Genomic DNA, 22,019 nt, shown 5'->3' with positions numbered 1-22,019 from the left:
CTACTCAATACTGCCCCTGCAGCCATAAGAAGTTTTAACACAGGACAAGTAAAATGATACACTCTCAGCCTTTGCCACTCATGCCGTACAACAACAAAAAAATGAAACAAATGTAACAACTTGCCATCTTCGTAAGGTTCCGTTGTTGGATGTCATTTGCCTCTTGTAGGAACTCCTCTGCAACAGCAATTAGATTGCTGGCCATCTCTTCATCAATCAAATGACCGCTTGCCCACCGGAGGCTCCGCAACATGGTCTCTAGCCTGAAAAATAGACCGCAGACCCGATGGGTCCAGTGACATTTTATCTGTATGTAGTTAACCCCAAAAGTTTTCTCTTGTCTAAACTGTGCCAACTCTGACAGGCGATTCAGTTTTAACTAACGTACTTTAGCTACAAACTAGCTACAAAATGTATCTTCATTCACTAGCTAGCTAACGTTACTGTACAGCAGTAACTAGTTAACGTTTTATAGATTCCATAATTAACATTAGATTATGAACAATTAACTTTAGCTAGCTATCTTGAGTTCAGTTAAATATCAATGGCCCGGCAGATCTAACGTTAGCCAGCTAACGCCGTTGGTAGTTAGGTGACGTTAGTGTTATATTATGTAACGTTAGTTTTTTTGCAGCTGTTACACCACTCACTCTCAACACCTACGTTAGATAGCTAGCTAACATTAAGTTAACGTTACCTGGCTATTGATGGTTGAAGTCCATGTCTTCTGTCCGTGAGCAGCAGTCTGGTGCATCAGAGATGGTAGATTTACAATTTTCGAGAAATTGGGCAGCCATTGTTAACTAGCTAGCTAATTTTACCTCGAACAGAAGTTGAGTAAACGTCTTTCATCAGTACCTGAGACTTGGGCGGAGTCCAAACGACCTTTATGCAAATGTGATCATCAGTGACAAAATCTGTGAATCGTTGTGATATATGAAATACGAGTCAGTGTAATCAATATGTAATAACTACGTACAAAATTAATGAACGTGTTAAATTATTGTGTGACGGAGTCATATTCAGGTCCTGATTGGTAAAGAAGCTTATTTGACGTCAAATAAGTCAAATAGTGTTATTTGACTAGTGTTATTTGACACGTCAACGTCAAACAGTGTTAAATTCTACATTCAAATAGTGATACATTCAACTGTATCTTAAGCAGTTCCCTGGTCTGGTTCTCTGAAGTTGTTCTGCTGTTTGACGGTTCTGAGAGGTCTGAAACCTGGGCCACGGGATCATTTTGATTATCCTAGTGACAATGCCGATTAATTATCTTCCGATTATAGCGGTAATAGTAATGCAAGATTACTTAGAATTCACACGGGGTATTCTTGCCAGGGCAATTAGTTTGTCTATTGTAGTTGTGACTGGGTGTGTGCAGCCCCTCCTATACCTCCTTAAGGATGGGAAACTCCCATGTATCAGGGGTCCTTGAGGGAAATGTTTCATGACCTGTACTATTCATTTTCACATGTTATAGTAACATAGTACATTTATCAGAGTTTGTATAGAACATGAAGGTCCACAATTAGCGTTAAAGTATAATATTTTAGATTATATTTGATGATTTGTAAGTGTGATGAATCACTTAATTACTGAAACTTGTTAAGCAACTATCTAAAAAATAATATGTTATCAATAAATGAGTAGTCCAGCATTTTTTTCAACATTTACAACATTTCTAAGCATTGTAGCCATTTAACTATTAATAAAGCATTAACAACTTATTTAAGAAGTTATTATTAAGTCACTTTAATAACTCTAAATTTATACCTTGATGTTTAGATTGTAATCTTTATACTCAATAAATGTGCCTGCTGAACTCACTTAATTTTCTTTGAGTAAAACATTTTAACAAAACCAATATCTTATATATTAAAGTTTGTTATACCTGGAGAGTTATGGGATGGTATATATTGGGGTTCAAACCTTTTGCTTCATAACCCACCAATTGACGTGTCTTTTGAGTGGCAAACCCCCAATAAGGGTTGATGAGTATCTATGGCCAAAAAATGTCAAATCGTGTGACACATCTGCCCCGACCCACAGTTTGGGAGCCACTGCACTAAGGTAGATATAGTACGGTACATACTGAGAAGGTCTTGAGACTGCCTCTGTGGTTTATTGCAAACATCCTGCTGAAGACACGTAGTGCTTCTGTCTCACGGCCAGCCTTGCAAAGAAAGAGAAGTGTGTTTAATGAAGAAACAAACCAAAAAACAGATATTATTTTGTAAACTAACTTGTTGAACTTGGTTGGACTTGTATACAAGGCTAAGTGTCCTATTGTATTACTCAGAAACACTTATTGGAGCTATACTGTATGGCTGGCCTACTGTTACACAAAAAGGCAGTCTTTATAGACAGCATTTTGGATTTTAAAGATTGGTGGCCTGTAAGCACTGGTGTACCTCCATGAGGAACCGGGGGCTCTCAGGCATGGCCAGACTGAAGATGAGTGCCGATGTGAGGCTGGGGACAGAGCACAGCACCACAAACAGCCTCCAGCTCTGGAAGTCCAGCCCACCCAGAGAAAAGCGGACCCAGGTCCGGGGAATGACCAACCACGCCAGGCCTGTAGGGAAAACACACACCCAGATGCTTACCTAATGTTCATTAACATCATATATTGTGACTTTCCATAAATAATTTGCATTGGAGCAAAATTGTGCAGCTAGACTATTTGTTAACGCATTTCCATTAGGTACACATCTCACGAATGACTGACACACAAACAGAAAAATCATATTACTGGACATGGGTCTATATTTTATGCTTTTAACGAGCATGTGGACCTAAACATTGCCTACAGACACATGCAACAGTAATCATCTCTACCTCCCTCAAACATTTTACACGAGGACAAACATCATCTGACTAACAGAAGACAATGTGTAGTAATGGTGTCAACTGCGCACCTGCTGCCAGAATATTCCCTGCCATCCAGAAGGTGGCCAGAGCACTTATCATTGCCCCTCTCTTCAGCCGGGGCTGAAACTCTGAAAAGTAGGAGAAGATGACCGGGATTGAACCTCCCACCCTGGAAAAGGCAAATGGAAAAGACTTGTTAGAATCCACTACACAATTAGTGTGCCTACACAGTAGATTTCCAAAGTGTTAACTGAGCAGAGTCTAGGTACATACGAGTAGCCTATGCCCTGGAAAGACACTCCGGTGAAAGTTGAAATGAATTCTTTAAATGAAGAGCACAGATGCAACTTTGAGTGTTTGTAAAATGATTCACATTACATTTCTGTGTTGGTGTCTTTGTGGATGTGTGTATGTGTGTGTGTGTGTGTGTGTCTGTGTACCATCTTCATTAGATCCAATCAGAGGGGTATGTAATGAAGTGCTTACCCTACACCACTGATGAACCGTAGTAGAAGGAAGAGCCAGAACCTGGGGGCAAAGCTGGCCAGCGCTCCAAACACTCCGTTCACTGTCAGGGACATCACCAAGACCTTCTGGCGCCCCCTCTGGTCAGCCAGGTAACCCCACATGTACCCACCTATCATCATTCCTATGGGGACAAAGGGCAAAAACAGAGCACAGAAAAGTCAGAGGCCTCATTTAGAAAAGGTTTTATGCACAGAATTCTTACAATGTTGCTATTCATAATCCTTGACCTTGATGTGAAATTTTGTTTTACATGTGATTGATGATGAATGACTTGGTTGTTAAGCATGAGTCTTATCACACTAATAGAACCCTGGTTAAGTCTGCACTTACATATAAGTAATACAGCAGCATCTGTAATCAACTGAACTGATATTTAGGCCTACTTTAAAATGTGATGACTGAATTCGTTAGTTGAAATTATTTAAACTATTTACCCATATAAGCTATTCCTTACCGAGGAAAATGTTGGCCGTCAGTAACCCCATGTCTGAGGTGCTGAGATGGAGGTCACAGCGGGCAGTGGGCAGCAGAAAAGAAACACACAGGATCTCCACCGCATCACTGGCATTGGCCCATCCACACACCACCAACAGGAGCCCATGGAACAAACCAAAACCTGAAGGTGGGGCGCAGAAACCAGACACTACAGGAATACTGTTCATTTTCTAATGAGAATACAGTGTGATGTCTGGAAGTCTGAGACTGAGGCATCAGCGGTGTATTCACTAGGAACCAAACAGAACCAAACAGAAGGAAACGGGGAGGGACCTACCTGGGGTGTATTCACTAGGAACCAAACAGAAGGAAACGGGAAGGAACCTACCTGGGGTGTATTCACTAGGAACCAAACAGAAGGAAACGGGGAGGGACCTACCTGGGGTGTATTCACTATGAACCAAACGGGGAGGAATCTACCTGTGGTGTATTCACTATGAACCAAACAGAAGGAAATGGGGAGGAACCTACCTGGGGTGTATTCACTATGAACCAAGCGGAACCAAACAGAAGGAAACGGGGAGGGAGCTACCTGAATTTCTCTAACAGAAACTCTAATTTTAGAGTTTTCCATTATGATGGTGTGCACTAATGAATACACCCCTGAACTTGATCAATAAGGGACATTTGCTACGGTTTGCACTTTAAGAAATAAGGCCCCGAGGGGGTGTGGTATAACCCCAGAGGTGCCTTATTGCTATTATAAACTGGTAACCAACGTAATTAGAGCAGGGGTGTGGTATATGGCCAATATACCACGGCTAAGAGCTGTTCTTATACATAAAGCAACGCGTAGTGCTAGGACACAGCACTTAGCATTGGTATATTGGCCATATTTCACAAACCCCCAAGGTGACTTATTGCTATTATAAACTGGTTACCAACATAATTAGAGCAGTAAAAATAAATGCTTCGTCATACCCGTGGTATACGGTCTGATATACCACGACTTTCAGCCAATCAGCATTCAGAGCTCAAACCATCCAGTTTATAATAACTAATATACCACAACTAAGGGCTGTTTTTATGCACGACGCAAAGCGATACAGCCCTTAGTCATGGTATATTGGCCATATAAAGTGCTTTTGGAAAGTATTCAGACCCTTAAATTTTTACACATTGTTACATTAGCCTTATTCTAGAATGGATACAATTAATTGTTTTCCTCATCATTATACACACACACAATTGCCCATAATTTAGATTTTTTGCATATTTATAAAAAAAATAAAAACAGATACCTTATTTACATAAGTATTCAGACCCTTTGCTATGAGGCTTGAAATTGAACTCCGGTGCATCCTGTTTCCGTTGGTCATCCTAGAGATGTTTCTACAACTTGATTGGAATCCACTTGTGGTAACACACCTGTCTATATAAAGGTCCCACAGTTGACAGCGCATGTCAGAGCAAAAACCAAGCCATAGGTCGAAAGGAATTGTCCGTAGAGCTCTGAGATAGAATTGTGTCAAGGCACAGATCTGGGGAATGGTACCAAAAAAAAAAAATTGTAGTAGCATTAAAGGTCCCCAAGAACAGTGGCCTCCATCATTCTTAAATTGAATAGGTTTGGAACCACCAAGACTCTTCTTAGAGCTAGCCACCCAGCCAAACTGAGCAATCAGGGGACAAGGGCCTTGGTCAGGGAGGTGACCAAGAACCCGATGGTCAATCTGACAGAGCTCCAGAGTTCCTCTGTGGAGATGGGAGAAGGTTCCAGAAGGACAACCATCTCTGCAGCACTCCACCAATCAGGCCTTTATGGTAGAGTAGAGTGGCCAGACAGAAGTAATTGCCTCAGTAAAAGACGCATAACAGCCCACTTGGAGTTTGGCAAAAGGCACCTAAAGGACTATGAATACTTATGTAAATGTGATACATTTCAGTTTATGGGGTATTGTGTGTAGATTTTGGGGTGGGGTGCCTTATAGCTATTGTCCAGCGCGCTATCGACTGTGCCGCAAAAGCATGCTCGTGCGGCAGAGTCGATATCCGCGCTTATAAACCCAGGGTCGTTACACTATTATAAACTGGTTACTAACGTAATTAGAACAGTAACAATTAATAAAAAGCATTCAGGGCTCAAACCACCCAGTTTATAATAATGAATACACCTCGTGTTACACATCAAAATCAAAATACCAGTAAAGTCTACCTGCGTCCTCAACAGCTTCCTCATATGTTCGTTTTCTTTGTGTACTTCTCTGAACATCATTTGCATTATCTCCAATACTCCTCTCAAAAATAACTTCACCTGAAATGTAAAAAAAAAAACATGCATGATAAATGGCTTTGTAAATTGTATGAGCATAAATTACTCAAAACATTTAATGGAAAACATACGTCTGATAATGCAGGTACACCTACTACCTGTTGAATTTGACATCAGAATTACATTTTTAAACTAATAAAGAGTACACAGGTTGGACTAGTTTACGTGGGAGACTGCATGAAAGTTCCAAGTCTACCAGGTGGAGTTTACGCATGTACCTTCATCCGAGTCGAGGCTAGCTAGCTCCAGGTGGCTGGTGAGAAGTGGCACTCGTGCTGCATCATCGCCGGACGCCTCTATATGGATATGTCGAGACATAGCCGGCTGTTTCATCAAGCTAAAGCACCAGTACGACCTCTTGTTTTGTAGAGACTACATGTCAGTGTAGACTTTCTTAATGCACAGTAACTGTATTACCAGAGAACCACATATTTATCCACACACAGTTATGGAGTGAACCAAAAAATGATCCATTATATTGACCAGATACTCTAGTGGCCGCTCTAACAATGAAACGATATGTTTTCAAAAAAAGGAAGGCAGTCGGAGGAGGCAAGATCATGTGGGACCATTCTAGCCAATGAGAGGTCTAAACTTGAGTGAACAACACGCGCAACTCCGATATGAAGTGTTTTTTCTCAAAGTTGCCAGGATGTCACGTGTCCTACGTATTTCAGTACACGCGTAACAAACCACGCATTTCAAAACTTCGATTATATCAAATAAGCCACATGTAGCAAATAAACCATTCAACTTTTTGTTAACCAAATTCGACACTCTCATTGACCTCCATACAAAAACTCCTCGCTTGGTGAGCGGAAACGCCACATGCCGGAGTAGACAGATTTTGGCCTAAGTTACCCCTCTTGCTTCGCCTCTTCCTCTCTGAGTGAACTGAACCTACTTCCTGTTTTAAGAAATGGATGATCTGTTAGCCTTCTTCGGTGGGGTTTAACGGCGGTTGGCATCCAATATAATGTTGCATTACCGCCACCAACTGGAGTACAAATCCATTATACTTTGTGACACAACATAGGAAAAGGAAGATCACATGTTTTTTTCCTGACAACTAACCCCTATACTCACTAAAAAACCGCCACAACCTTGCACAAATGTAACCCTATCAGATCCTACACACAACATGACCATAAACTTGGCACCTGAAACACCATAGTGGATTCAGCACAAAAGGTTCTATGGGATAACTGATTACTAACATTACTTTGTTGGGTAACGACTCAGCATCAAAACTCAAAAGGACAGACAGACATTCTGTTTCACCACTGGGTCTGCGAGTGTCACAGGTGTCACGGACCTGGTTGGCCTTCTTCTATGGCAATGATTCTCAACTGGTGGGTCGAGGTTTTGAATGGGTTGCGGGTGTCTGAGTAAAAAATTAAATAATAAATAACTTTTTTTTTTACAATGAAAAAATACTTCAGTCTGAACCTAAATGACTTAAACCAGGTAGAAAGTGTGTAGAAATTATAATGCATTCATATTTTTTAATAATTTAATCTCAGTTTTTTTTTTTTCAATCACAGTATTATCAATACAGCTATTAGCGGCACTATTTTGGTTGATTCCTTGTCAAGAATATGGGGATTTTTTTTATTATTGACAATGAAAGAGTTGCTACATTTACCATCAATATAGCATTCAAATAGTTTTCCAGATTGTATTTTGGCGAATATTTTTCGCGGTGCGAATGTTGGGTCACGACTGAGACAACCTGGTTCAATTTAGGTACCAAGGCAAGACCAGTTGAGAACCACTGTTCTTTGTATTGTATTGGGCTCCCGAGTGGCGCAGCGGTCTAAGGCACTGCATCTCAGTGCAAGAGGCGTCACTACAGTCCCTGGTTTGATTCCAGGCAGTATCACAGGTTGTATCTGGTCATGATTGGGAGTCCCATATGGCTGCGCACAATTGGCCCAGCGTCGTCCGGGTTTGGCCAGGGTAGGCCTTCATTGTAAATAAGAATTTGTTTTTACCTGACTTGCCTAGTTAAATAAAGGTAAAAATTTGCGGTCTGAATTTGGTTGGACTTCAAAATAAAAGTGCTTATTTCAATACATTGACATTTTAATGAAATGCTAAATTAATAGCATAGCGATGACATTTGAAGAATACTCTTGCAGGAACACAAGGGGTGCTGGGGGTGGGGGCGTCCATGCAGGAACCAATGGGATACTCGAGGGGGGATGTTCATGAAGGAACCAATTGGATACTCGGTGATGGAGGCGTTCCTGCAGATGCAGGAATGCCCCGAATTGTAGGCTGCACTTGCACACTATTGTTTGTGCCGGTAGGTGGTGTTATTTTTTTCTGCCTCCCCTCAGTCTCAAAAGTTTTATATGATGCTGTCTGTCTGTTTGCGTTGAATGAAGATGGCGACCAGTTCAGAGCGTAGTCCCCCTCCCTTTCCCGAGGACCTGGAACCGGAGCCTGACGAAGTTGGAGACCAAGACAGTGATGACGGAGAAGACATTTTTCTTGGCGCAGTGAGTGTCTGTTGTTGATTTCATACTAACGTTATTATTTTGTCTAGACAACTCGGCACTCCCCGGGTTGTTATCCAAGTAGCTAGCTACTGTAGCTGCCAAACATTGCTAACAAGGGCCTGTGAAATCCATTGGGTTCATTGACACGAAGCTATTAGTTAGCTAACTAGCCGGATATGCATCTCTCCGGAGCAGCTAACGTTACCCCCGAGTATGGCGTGCCCTACCGTTAACGGTAACTTACTCATTCAGGTCCAAATACATGTTATTTTCAGAGGTAGACTGGCTCGGGCAGCCAAAACAGCCAAATACTCCATATAAACGTGAATTAATGTTCAATTGCGATACGGTTCTAGAAACATAAAGCCCTTTACTTTCAAGTCACATCAAAATAATTTCACAAATACTAAATATACACTATTTAAACCTGCTATTACAGTTGCAGCCAGAAGTATTTTTCAGTCACAACACGTTTCTGGCGGCCTTCCACACACAGGTAGGCGTTCGGAGCACGCTAGATAGACGACCACTTGTGCTAATTAGCGGTCTTCCCTAAACACGCGCTGTAACATGGAGATATGGCGGTGTGGGAACACTAGCCCTAACTCTATAAAGGTGTGTAGTAATTAAACTTTTTAGTTAAACATTATTTCTCGCTGATATGAAAGATGCGTTCCTTATGTTTGCAAAACCGTACCGTAATAAACGCAAGCTTTGTGGCTCTTACAAAAGTCCCCGGGGAAGCAGTACTGTACCTTGATCAATAGTAGGCAGGGCAAACCATTTTGGGGGATTTTCTGGTATATCATCAAAATAAACAGCACGTTTTTGGACTCATTCAGCGGTTTTTACCTGAGTACAATACCACAATAAATAATATTGAAAGTTCCATTTTATATTCCTTAAACTTACGTTGAAAATGCTGTCGCTGCGTCCGGTTGACAAGACCTAATGATAAATAACCCAATGTCAAAACATTTTTTAAAGTGTCCTAGTCCTTAACCATTTGCGCTTTGTTACGGGGGTCACCTAAACAGAAACGCAACATCGACAAAACAACCAATTATCACGTTGAAATCAATTGCACGAGAGATGAGGTTGCATGTCCTATTAAAACTATCACTGCTCAAAAAAACACTCGGAATTTGAAGAAGGTAGCGGAAGTGGATGCTGAGATCGAATCAAGCAGCGCGTCGAGCAAAGTTGGTGAATACGAATGTTCAGAATGGACAACAGTAGTATCGAAAACTGGAACAAAAAGGAAATTGTCTAAAATTGGAGTGGAGGATGCGTGTATGAATGATGATGAATCACTTCTTGTTGGGATGCGTTTGTTTAAGGATGCGTATGTGAGAGACCGGTTTGAGTTGTTGGAAATTGTGAAGTATGCAGTTAGGAAAAATGTAGTCTGTGACCAGGAGTGGTCTTGTTTTTGATGAATTGTATTTCTGTGAGGAAGATTGCAATGGGCCTCAAAGAATCCGGACAATAGAAATTGTGTTTTGAACTTTGGAGTAGAGCACCCTTCAAAGGAGTCATCTCAGTGGTGAGGACAAATGTTCAGGTTGAATACCTGAAGAGAATTCCTGGTGTGGTTGGTGCCCGTCGTCTGACCTGCTGGGTGAATGGAGAAAACAGAAGTCTGTCGGTCCTGTTGCTTTTTGATTAAGATCAAATACCTACTGTGAAGCTTGGTTATGTAAGACGCTGTAAGAGCTTTCCTCCCCAAACAACTTCAGTGTAAGAATTTATAAAGGATTTGGCCAAGTATGTGCAGATAGACACTGGGGCAGCAGGTAGCCTAGTGGTTAGTGTTGGGCCTGTAACCGTAAGGTTGCTGGATCGAATCCCCGAGCTGACAAGGTAAAAATCTGCCGTTCTGCCCCTGAACAAGGCCGTTTTAACCCACTGTTCCCCGGTAGGCCATCATTGTAAACAAGAATATGTTCTTAACTGACTTGCCCAGTTAAATGTATATGTATATATATAAAAATAAGACAATATTTATATTGAGCGTGTGTAGAAGGACCATGGCGTTGCAGTTGTGATGTCAGCACAAGAACTGTTCGTCAGCAGCTTCATGAAATGGGTTTCTATGGCCGAGCAGCCGCAAATCATCACGCGCACAGCCAATCGGTGGCTGGATTGGTGTAAAGCTTGGAGCAGTGGAAACGTGTTCTCTGGAGTGAGGAATCATGCTTCACCATCTGGCAGTCCAACGGATGAATATGGGTGTGGCGGATGCCAGGAGAATGCTACCTGCCCCAATGCATAGTGCCAACTGTAAAGTTTGGTGGAGGAGGAATAATGGTCTGGGGGTGTTTTTCATGGAAAGGGCCTTCCCCAAACTGTTGTCACAAAGGTAGAAACACAGAATCAACATTGTATGCTGTAGCGTTAATATTTCCTGTGACTGAAATTAAGTGACAGGAAGTCTTAACGCTACAACATACAATGACGATTCTGTGTTTTTAACTTTGTGGCAACAGTTTGGGGAAGGCCCTTGTTTCAGCAGGACAATGCCCCTGTTTACAAAGCGAGGTCCGTAAAGAAAGGGTTTGTCGAGATCGGTGTGGATGAACTTGACTGGCCTACACAGACCTCCACCCCATCGAACACCTTTGGGGTGAATTGGAACGCCGACTGCGAGCCAGGCCTAATCGCCTAACATTAGTGCCCGACCTCGCTAATGCTCTTGTTGCTGAATGGATGCAAATCCCCGCAGCAATGTTCCAATATCCTCAGAAGAGTGGAGGCTGCTATAGCAAAGGGGAATCAACTCCTTATTAATGCCCATGGTTTTTTAGAATAAGATGTTAGATGAGCACGTGCCTACTTACTTTATAGCTGCATTCTAAGTGCTGTGACCCCCCCCCCCCCACCACTCGCTTGTAAGACAACCCATGATCTACACAACCCATGATGTGGATTTATCCTGACAGTAGAGTACTTTCCTGAAAAGCTTTGATTTTGGAGTGAACTGTCCCTACCTGCTCCAAAGCTCCCCTGTTTTAGATTCTTGTGCAAACTTTTCTAAAAACCTCTGTCGGTGAACCCAACAGCTTTGTCAGCTAAATTACTCACTCAGGGTGTAGGAGGGCAAGGCAAGTTTGAGTATAGGTCACACCCTGGAGTTTGCACATGTCAAGTGAACCTCATATTGCTGTAAAAGTACAGGAAGGGAGGCTAAAGCTCAGCCTCCAGTCATGTGAGTCTCAGATGTGGCCACATGCTCACTACCAGGAAGTTTTCCATAGATCCCAAGTTTGAATTCTTCAATCTGGCTTCTGAACGCAATCTTTGATTCCTGAAAAACATTGAATTCCTCCTCTTAGAAGTTGTGGTAGACATGTATTTATCTGTGTAGACCCGACAGACGTTTTGTGTTATTCCTGGTAAGTTCTCTATTTCTCCTGTGCAGTTAGACTCATTTTTATGTGGAATAGTTATTTGTATTTGTTTTAAATCTTTGACTCTTATGTAGTTTGGGTGGAATTCACATGGATGTTAAATCAATTGTAAAATGTGACAGAGACGCAAGTGTCTTTGCTGTTGCTGCTGCAACCTTGCTTATTTGCATGATTTGAGAAATGCTGTTCTTTCTTCATCTCCAGGATAACCCATTGGAGATAAAGATGGACCCTTCGCTGTCTGCAAGTGACATTGCAAGTTCAACCAAACCACTGAGTGAAGCATCTAGTCCTCCAGTGATGGACATCCTTAGTGAACCAGCAAGCGAGGCATCTAGTGCGCCAATGGTGGACCTCCTTATGGAACCAGCAAGCGAGGCATTTAGTGCTCCAATGATGAACCTCCTTATGGAACCAGCAAGCGAGGCATCTAGTGCTCCAATGATGGACCTCCTTATGGAACCAGCAAGCGAGGCATCTAGTGCTCCAATGGTGGACCTCCTTATGGAACCAGCAAGCGAGGCATCTAGTGCTCCGACGAATCTCCTTATGCAACCAGCAAGCAATGCATCTGGTGCTCCAATGGTTGACTTCCTTATGGAACCAGCAAGCGACGACCTAAAGGAGCCTCCCAAACCTGACATCGACCCATTGGCTGACATTATCAACGACACTCCACTCAGTGAAGTCAAAACACTGGTTGCTGCGATGCCCCAGGAGCCACCGAGCGACCTTTTTGACGATGAGCCCAGCGAACTTTTCGCTGAACCACGACAAAGTAACACTGCCAAGCAACAACAAACTAGCATCTTCGACGAACCTGATGAGGACCTCTTCAGCGACCCACTGGGTGAAGCCTCGAAGAAACCTCAGAATGATGTCTTCAAAGAAGCACTTGCACCAGTGGCCAAAGCTAGCAATGTCTGCGGGCCTCTGAGTGACAACTACAAAGAGGACCCCAGTGATATATTCACTGAGGAGGCCATCACTACTCTCCCTAGTGCAGTCAGTACTGTTTCCGTCAACTCCAAGACCAACGGGGTCCACTCCGATGAGGAACCTGATATATTTGCAGGTAAGAATTTACAGATTATTAATCATATATTTCAAATGATACATTTTAACGTCCTATATTTGCTGAGGGCTTGAAACAAGCAGTGAAATGAACAAAAACGGTGTGTGTGCACGCCATTTGGGCTGATAAGGAAACTGCTGTCTCAGCGTTGTGCCGTTAGGAAGAGGAAAGCTGGAACAGGAGTGTCCTTTGCTGACACCTCACTCACATTAATAAACAGACAGAGTAGTACCTTCCTGGTGTTGATCATAAGGAATGTGGCCCCTCTCACGTGGACTCAAACACACTCACCTGACCAAAAGACGGGAGTGAAATATCAGTCAATCTTCAATTGATTCTCCCATTGGCTTTTCCACCACAATCTCAGAAAATATTGACTATGATTTAGTCTGGAAGAATAGTGCTGTTATCACTATTCCCTGACAGAGACGGTGCCTCTATTGTAGTCAGATCTTCCAGACCTTTGAGTGAGTTTGTGGCAACCAGCAGGTTCGCAGTGGTTCTCAGTGGTTCTACTGATGCAAAGAAAATAAACAGGTTTGGGGTAAATTGGAAATGTGGGAATTTACTCCAATTAACTTAAATTTGAAAAAGCGTGACTGTCTCCAATACCATTACATTTTAGTCTTACTACCCTCATTGCTCTTTCTCTCTTTTTTTCTGCTCCCCTCTTTCAGAAGCCACTGTAGAGCTGTCTCTGGACAGCCCTAGGAATGACAGAAAAAAGAAAGAGGCAGGCAAGCCCTCTGCCTCTGCCCCTGCTCCCTCAGTCTCAACAAGTGCTTCCAAACCGCAACCCAAGACCCTGGAGGAGGTAGAAATCCAATATGGATGGTGTTAAGAGATAGCTGGGAGGGGTTGAATGGAGCTGAAGGGTGGAACTAATAACAACAAGCTAACTAATTTAAAACATACCATGTCTGTAAAATATATATAGGTTCAGAACTTTTGTGAAAGAAATAGATTGTTGAGGTTAGAGGAAGGACATAAGTAAAAACAAACAAAATATAACTATTGTAAAATAGACTGTGCCCATAAAATGCATATAGTGTGTGTATATATAAATAAAAGCTGAAAGTAGAAGCTTAAGTTGTTGTTCACTAGTTTTCTCCAATTTGGGGACGGGTGGTAGGATTAGAAAGTAATCAAGGAAAATGTATTTACATGTGTGTATGTACAGTACCAGTTATAAGGAAATCAGTCATTTGCAATACATTTAATTAGGCCCTAATCTATGGATTTCACATGACTAGGAATACAGATATGCATCTGTTAGTAACAGGATAAAAAAATATAAAAAAGTAGGGATGTGGATCAGACAACCAGTCAGTATTTGGTGTGACCACCGTTTGCCTCATGCAGCGTAACACATCTCCTTCACATAGAGTTGATCAGGCTGTTGATTGTGGAATGTTGTCCCACTCCTCTAATAGCTGTGCAAAGTTGACATCTGTGGCATTGTTGTGATAAAACGGCATATTTTAGTGTCCTTATATTCTCCCCCAGCACAAGGTGCACCTGTGTAATGATCATGCTGTTTAATCAGCTTCTTGATATGCAACACCTGTCAGGTGGATTGATTATCTTGGCAAAGGAGAAATGCTCACTAACTAACAAATTTGTCCCTGAAATGTCTGGGATCTTTTATTTCAGCTCATGAAACATGGAACCAACACTTTTTTAAAAATATATATGTTGCATTTTATATTTGTGTTTAGTATAGTTCTTACTCTAAATTGTCTGGGTCCAACAATACAACATCACTATTTTGTATGTGAACTTGTTGTGAAAACATTTCAGATAATGGCAATTGACTGATTTGAATGACCATTTTGTCTCTACTATATGCAGTTGGAAGAGGAGGTTGAGGACAAATTTGAGCTGAATATCTCAATAACCAATCCAGAGAAAGTTGGTGAGTTTCACCGTTTTCTTCCTTTTGTGAAAATGACACCTATTATGCTGAACCCTGCATCAGTGTTGTCGTAAAAAAATAAACGGCTTCCTCTTTCTCTCAATGCCTGCTGCTTCTCTTTTCCTGGTTCCTCTCCTTCCTTTCTCTGAAGTGAGAGTGAAGGGCGTAGCCAGCAATAGAGCTGTAGATCTGATTGGTTCTTCCTGTCAACTGCTTTTCTAAAGACTGACATTTTCTAGTTCTTTCATGGTAAAGATATTGTAATTTTCAGTGGATGTCCTCCAGTACAGTATAAAGTATACCCTTCTGTTACTCTGCTTATGATCGCTACCAAACTACCCATATCAATGTAATACGTGGAGGTCATATTTTTTAAAACAAAAGTAACATGCAACGATAAAAGGGGTCAAACCAAGAAGTTTAAAACTGATGTTGGTTTTACCCCTTAGAATATTTGTCCAGTTAATAATTGTCTTTCATTCTACAGGGGATGGCATGAACGCTTACATGGCCTACAAAGTCTCCACACAGGTAATATCAATGTAACATTTTCTAAACATTTAGCCTTTTCCAGTTCAGTGTCTTCTTTACCCCTTAGCTATCACTTTGCATCTCCACTCCTCTCTCTTTTAGACCACACTGCCCATGTTCCGCAGTAAGACGTTCACAGTGCGCCGGCGTTTCAGTGACTTCTTAGGCCTCTACGAGAAGCTCTCGGATAAACACACGCTGAACGGCTACATTGTGCCCCCGCCGCCTGAGAAGAGCATTATGGGTAATCTATAGTATACGCATAATTGGATACCTTGAGTTAATGTCGCTTCAGGCAGCAAATCATTCATAGTTTCTCAATGGGAGTCATGCATTTTCCACTAATACCTAAATGATAACAGTAGCTACAGGGGGCGGGACTTGCCAAAGGATCAATTTTGGTTCGTGGGTCTTTGACCTATTGATGTGTTTGTCCTGGTTTTGACCATTGTATGTGTGTTTTAGCCTAATTGATTTGTCATGTTTCGGACAGGAATGACTAAAGTCAAAGTGGGAAAAGAGGACAACTCGTCGGCTGAGTTTGTGGAGAGGAGGCGGGCGGCTCTGGAGAGGTACCGAATAGGCTTTCCTCTTGAGGTTTCCTGTATTGGCAAAACGGTGATGGGTAGCAGTAGACTTGGAACCGTGATAGTATAACTTGCAGATGAGCACATTTTAATGAGCCATTGCATAGGGACTTGGTTTGTCATGGTAGTATGCAAAAAGTTGGGAGGTCAATAAGAAGTTCGGACTAAATGGCTCCAATTTAATTGTCGTGAAATGTTTTGATTTGTTTGGTTTTGTCATCCCAAAAGGTATCTGCAGAGAGTGGTGTTCCACCCATCGCTGCTACAAGACCCTGATGTCAGAGAATTCTTGGAGAGAGACGATGTAAGCTCGGCTTGTGTGCGTGCACCACCCTCACACAAAGATACTGTCTGTTTATCCACACACAAGAGGTGCTTGCACTGCACATGCCCCATTTAATGTCTCAGGACCCTGCTGTCCCATTTTCTGTTAAATGCTTGACAGGCTTTCTGTTACATTTTCACACGCTAAGTGATATATATTATCCCAAATTGTTCAGACTTGTCATCCATGTGTGCAAGTGCATCAGGGTTGGTGTCTGATTCAAGAATTTCAGAGCGCCGTCCATTTTCAATTCGGATTTTTCCATACGTGAATTTGCAGCCATTTCAATTGACTGCCTGAATTGACAACAAGAGACCTGACTGCAAAGCATTTTGCTACGTTGTGCACTAATGAATGCGACCCTGATGTGACTCTTAGGGTGTGTGTGTATTGTAGATGCCCAGGGCTCACAACACCCAGGCTCTGAGCGGCGCCGGCTTCCTGAAGATGATCAACAGGGCTACAGACTCCATCAGCAAGATGACCATCAAAATGAACGAGTCGGACGTGGTGAGTCTCCCTCCACTGACACAGTCTCCATTTGACTGGGTGTGTTCGTTTTACCTCGCCTGTAGCCCCAGTGGCGGAGTGTGCTTATTTTAAAGTGAAATCTCCACCCATCCAGGCGAATGGACCCAGCGTCACTAAAACGAATGCACCCACTATCTTGCATAATAGATACAACCGTTGCGGCTCTAATGTGTGGTTGCCTGTGTCATGCTGTGTTACCAGTGGTTCGAGGAGAAACTGCAGGAAGTGGAGGCTGAGGACCAGCAGCTGAGGAAGCTCCACATCATGGTGGACTCTCTGGTCGGACACAGGAAAGGTACGGTACAATGGAATATAAGTGTTTTATCGGACAGACTCAGACGGACACAAGGCTATAAGCAGTGCATGGCCACCTATTGTGTGTGGAAAATATGTCTTCTTGCTGTCCCTTTTTCCCACCAAACTACACACAATAGGCTTTAAGCGGCACATGCTTAACTCCCCCGCTCTACTTCCCCCAGAGTTGTCGGTAAACACGGGGGGCTTTGCCAAGAGCGTGGCGATGCTGGGCAGCTCGGAGGACAACACGGCCCTGTCCAGAGCCCTCTCCCAGCTTGCCGAGGTGGAGGACAAGATGGAGCAGCTGCACCAAGAGCAGGCAGCCAGCGACTCGTTCTGCTTCGCCGAGCTGCTCGCCGACTACATCCGCCTGCTGGGATCCGTCCGGGTACCTACAGAGAGTCAATGGCATAACAAAGGCTGTGTCTGAAAATGTTAAAAGCTGTTAAATCCTTGTTTCCTCGTCCTTTTTTCCTCCAGTTCTTTCCCCTTTCTCAAAGCACATTGGAGGTAAGGGCACTTTGAGAGTGAAGTATTAAGGAAACAAGGACTGAGGAAGCGATTTGACTATGACTAAGGCTGTTGCGGTGACCGTATTACCACGACACCGGCAGTCGTGACATGACCGCAGTAAAATTCCATGTGACTGTGGAGTCACGGTAATCTCCTCTTATGAACTCTGGACATGTTGGTAGTACCCATCTTGCTAATGACCATCAGGTCCTAATGACCTGGTACTCTTTGCTCTATTGTCCCTCTAACCACTCTGACATCAATGCAAATGCAATCGAAAATAACATAACACTTATCATCAAAACATGATTTCGAAACTTACCTCACTGATGTTTAACAGCAGGTTGAAACGGTGTAAAACATGGTCATTGTGGATGTTTCAAAGCCTAACAACAGAGCCTAACAAACAAATGACATATTAGTAAAGATTAAATTGAGAATAGTCTGATGGGTGAAAATATGATCACGGTGGCTAGGAAAAACTCCCTAGAAAGGCCAAAACCTAGAGGAACCAGGCTATGAGGGGTGGGCCAGTCCTCTTCTGGCTGTGCCGGGTGGAGATTACAACAGAACATGGCCAAGATGTTCAATAATTAACCCACATGGTCAAATAATAATAATCACAGTAGTTGTCGAGGGTGCAACAGGTCAGCACCTCAGTAAATGTCAGTTGGCTTTTCATAGCCGATCATTCAGAGTATCTCTACCGCTCCTGCTGTCTGCTGTCTGATTGGCTGGGCCTGGCTCCCCAGTGCCCAGTTATGGGAAATCCGTAGATTAGGGCTTATTGAAGTTATTTAAATTGACTTCCTTTATTAACTGTAACTTAGCAAAATCTTTGAAATTGTTGCGTGTTGCGATTTATATTTTTGTTCCATATACAATAATGGCACAGGACTTTAAGCATTTCTTAACAGACCCATAGTCAGATTACATACAGTAGGCTAACTCATTCTATTCTTCTGAAATACATTCTCTTCGTGTTTCTTTAGACCTGACTAAAATAAACATTTTATGGTGTATATTACTTTTTTAAATGTAGATGTTCCAAAGGCATGTAGGCCTGTATGTGTGGAGGCCTGGTGAAGCTAAACGTGCTTGTTAATTAATGGTCAATTACCGTGAAACCGTCAGTCTTTTGCATGACAATAACTTGGCTGACAAAATGTAATGACTGCCACAGCCCTAATAAGAGTAACGTTTTCAGATGCAGCTATAGGCAACACACCATAATAACTGTCACCCTGAGATGAGACCGTTAAACGGTGTGCGTTTCTGTCCTAAGGCCTCCTTTGACCAGCGGATGAAGTCGTGGCAGCACTGGCAGGATGCTCAGAACATGCTGCAGAAAAAGAGGGAGACAGAGGCCAAGCTGCTGTGGGCCAACAAGCCTGACAAGCTGCAGCAGGCCAAGGATGACATCACTGAGGTAGAGCGCTGCCCGACACCTTCTGTCTCTCAGGGTTGTGTTCATCAGGCACCAAATGGAAGAAAACAAATTGAAAAGGGAGGGAATATATATACATTTATTTTTTTTCGAAAAGTCTAATTGGATTTTTCGTCGTAAAGCATTTTCTGAATCGTGCCCTAATGTCTCAGACTTAAACACATGGTCAGGAAGTTCTGTCCCCTGTTGCAACCAGACCAAGTACATACAAAAATCACGTGACACGAAAGTCACTGTTTGACTAATGCCAATAAAATGCACCTGTTCCTTTTACTTTCAGTCCTCCAAAAATGGCATCACTTTTTACCAGAAATTAAACTTGCAGATTGTGCCTTTCACCCATTGCCCACCACTAGAATGTTTCTTAACATTTGATCCTTTAAATCCACTGTGTATACTGGATTTGACTCCAACTGTACACATTAGCATACAAACCAAATGGTAACCTAAAGGGAAGTAAATGTGCATTGCTTACATACCAACTGTGCCTCCTTTCTCAACTCCTCTCTTTCCTAGTGGGAGGCCAAGGTGACTCAGTATGAGAGAGACTTTGACAGAGTGTCTGCTACAGTTCGCAAGGAGGTGCTCAGGTTTGAGGTAAAACATTTTTATTCTGCGGGGGGGTTAGGTGCTGGATAAGATGGAGAGAATATAAAAACAATTATTACTTGTGTAATTTTTTCTAACAGAAAGAGAAGGCCCGCGATTTCAAAAAACAGATCATCAAATACCTGGAGTCTCTGCTACAGTCGCAGCAACAGGTAATAGTTTCTGCGCATTGGAGTAAACCTGGGCCTGTGTTCATAGTGTCTCAGAACATGACTGCTGATCTTGGATACATTTAGCCCTTTCATATGGACAGGGGTATTTTATCCTATTTAAGCACATACTGAGACATGTTTTGAATATGGACCCTGCTAAATAAAGACTGGGTCAGATGCATTACATAACGCATGAGTTATTTGGTATAAGAAGGCAGTTTCCAATGGCAAGAATATCTGAATTGTTTTGGGAACATCAGTGACAATGTTCTTGTACTTCTCCCTCTTTTTAGCTGATAAAGTACTGGGAGGCATTCTTGCCAGAGGCAAAAGCAATTGCGTGATGGAGTCCGCCAGCCAATGGAAAGAAAGAAGAGGAGGCTGCCTTTTTTATACACTTTACCTCTCTCCTATAAACCAAGAAAATAACCAGAGAGTGCGCTGCAAAGGGAAATTTGATTCGTTTTTTAAAATCATCCTAAACCTATAGCGCTTCATTCTAACTGTTGTATTAATAATTGTATATTTTCATTTAACCTTCCACATATATTTTCTAAATGGTGAAAACAAACTTTAGCTCTTTTGTGATGGTATGGATGTGTGTGAGGGCTGGGTGTCCTACTTGCGTATGCAATGTTAATGATTCCATTAGTTTCCACTTCAGAGCAGGAGAAATCATTGTTCTCAGTGCAACATCCTTATATTAACAATAGGAGATTTTTAGACATTAGCATTGTTAATAATTCACAACAGAGTGCCCATCACACAAAACATGACACACTAGGCAGAGTTTCTGGGGCTTTCAAGGGGACCTAATTGAATTAAATGCCCAATTCCAAATCAAACACCAGCACCCTACTCCCCATGCACTTCTTAAAAATCAAGATAAAGGATTGGGTAGAAGTAAGCAATAATAACACAGAACATCCACCCAGTCTTCCAAAAGGCTTGGTGTTATTACTACATTGCTATATTGTGGCTGGGGGTCCATTTGGAATTGAGTCAAAGACACACGTGGAGCCACATTCAGCCTGTATAATTTGGGAGGATCTTGAGATGTTTACATTTCTAAATTTTGAATCAAACTTTTTTTTGTATTATTATACATGATCGGTTCAATCACTGTGGACATGACATCAACCCTCCAAAATAAAAGTCAAGAAAATAAGAACCATGGTTGATTGTGTGAAAAATAATGTAAAAAGTTGAAACCACGTCAGTAACTGTTAAAAGTACTGCTGGTCCACATGGAAAACGTGTTAATTTCAATGGAAGCTGTCTTTATATAACAGTTATTGCAGATTGTGATTAATTTGGATGAATGGCATCGGATTTGGGGGGAAATGAAACTGTTTCAGGGAAATACTCCTACATCCAAAAGGGCAATCAAATCTTCTCAACATGCATTGTAGTTTTCACTTTGCATGAGGAACCGCATCCATTAAAAATGTTCAACTACCTGTAATCTTTGTGGAACAGAGTTGTTGCAGGTTGTTACTTTCCCAGAATAAAAGGTAGTGGGTCTTTAATTCAGTAGACTAGCTAGTAATACAATTGGGTTGGTCATTCTGATTGAGTGAAACTTCCTGGACTTTGTGCAACCAGTTGATCATGATTTATTGGCTCAGATTAGAGCCATGTGTAGGCTATATACATATGACTAAGTCTATTTTTCAGTGCTTATCAATTAGTCTAAGAACATGGTCCTCAAGATGCTTGCGTCAAACAACACCTGTTAAGATTAAAGATGCACAAATCATAATTGTAGTAGTCAAGAGAAACAAGCAAGACTCAATGTATGGGATTTTGGGATGTAAACCATAGCTAAATTAATTTCAACCTGGAGGATGCTAGAGACTGGTTGTTTAGCAACAAAATGACGCGTGCGCAGCTATGGTGCAAAACAGATGGGGTTGGCTTAGATTGTTGACATGTAAACTTTATTTCGTCTTCA

At 42.1% G+C, this 22,019-nt stretch overlaps 2 protein-coding genes across 4 annotated transcripts in view; one reads left to right on the top strand and one right to left on the bottom strand.

Moving 5' to 3' along the window:
* The window catches only part of sv2 (synaptic vesicle glycoprotein 2), a 30,626-nt gene extending 23,561 nt beyond the window's left edge, over positions 1–7,065 (bottom strand). The window contains exons 1-7 of one of the 2 annotated variants that reach the window (XM_071326758.1): positions 6,388–7,065; positions 6,053–6,151; positions 3,857–4,018; positions 3,361–3,523; positions 2,922–3,043; positions 2,415–2,578; positions 2,096–2,176 (exon numbers count right to left, since the gene is read on the bottom strand). In XM_071326758.1, coding sequence (XP_071182859.1) covers positions 2,096–2,176; positions 2,415–2,578; positions 2,922–3,043; positions 3,361–3,523; positions 3,857–4,018; positions 6,053–6,151; positions 6,388–6,502 — 906 coding nt within the window. In that variant the 5' untranslated portion in view covers positions 6,503–7,065. The remainder of the gene's footprint in view (positions 1–2,095; positions 2,177–2,414; positions 2,579–2,921; positions 3,044–3,360; positions 3,524–3,856; positions 4,019–6,052; positions 6,152–6,387) is intronic. The other variant, XM_071326757.1, reaches the window with a different exon arrangement.
* A 1,402-nt stretch (positions 7,066–8,467) lies between these two features.
* snx1a (sorting nexin 1a) lies at positions 8,468–21,530 on the top strand. Of its 2 annotated transcripts, none has more exons than XM_071326755.1 (15): positions 8,468–8,673; positions 12,288–13,158; positions 13,836–13,972; positions 15,010–15,073; positions 15,561–15,604; positions 15,707–15,848; positions 16,098–16,176; positions 16,420–16,495; positions 16,913–17,026; positions 17,249–17,342; positions 17,527–17,732; positions 19,143–19,286; positions 19,821–19,901; positions 19,994–20,065; positions 20,359–21,530. In XM_071326755.1, the coding sequence occupies exons 1-15, from the start codon at positions 8,554–8,556 to the stop codon at positions 20,407–20,409; spliced, it is 2,295 nt and encodes a 764-aa protein (XP_071182856.1). In that variant the 5' UTR covers positions 8,468–8,553; the 3' UTR covers positions 20,410–21,530. The 2 variants fall into 2 exon arrangements, with proteins under 2 accessions (XP_071182856.1, XP_071182857.1); XM_071326756.1 differs by lacking the exon at positions 8,468–8,673 and adding an exon at positions 11,975–12,068.
* The last annotated feature ends 489 nt before the right edge of the window (positions 21,531–22,019 follow it).

This window comes from Salvelinus alpinus, chromosome 9, assembly GCF_045679555.1.
Source record: "Salvelinus alpinus chromosome 9, SLU_Salpinus.1, whole genome shotgun sequence".
In the NCBI taxonomy this organism is placed as follows: Eukaryota; Metazoa; Chordata; class Actinopteri; order Salmoniformes; family Salmonidae; genus Salvelinus; species Salvelinus alpinus.
Note: the sequence above shows the minus strand (reverse complement) of the source record. Positions and strands in the feature narration are given on the sequence as shown.

Bases quoted from the DNA above. Each gene is read 5' to 3' on its own strand.
- snx1a (XM_071326755.1), top strand. From the start codon at position 8,554: ATGAAGATGGCGACCAGTTCAGAGCGTAGTCCCCCTCCCTTTCCCGAG. The intron at 16,496-16,912 runs GTAAGCTCGGCT...TGTGTATTGTAG, and splicing joins AATTCTTGGAGAGAGACGAT to ATGCCCAGGGCTCACAACAC. The intron at 17,343-17,526 runs GTACGGTACAAT...TACTTCCCCCAG, and splicing joins TCTGGTCGGACACAGGAAAG to AGTTGTCGGTAAACACGGGG.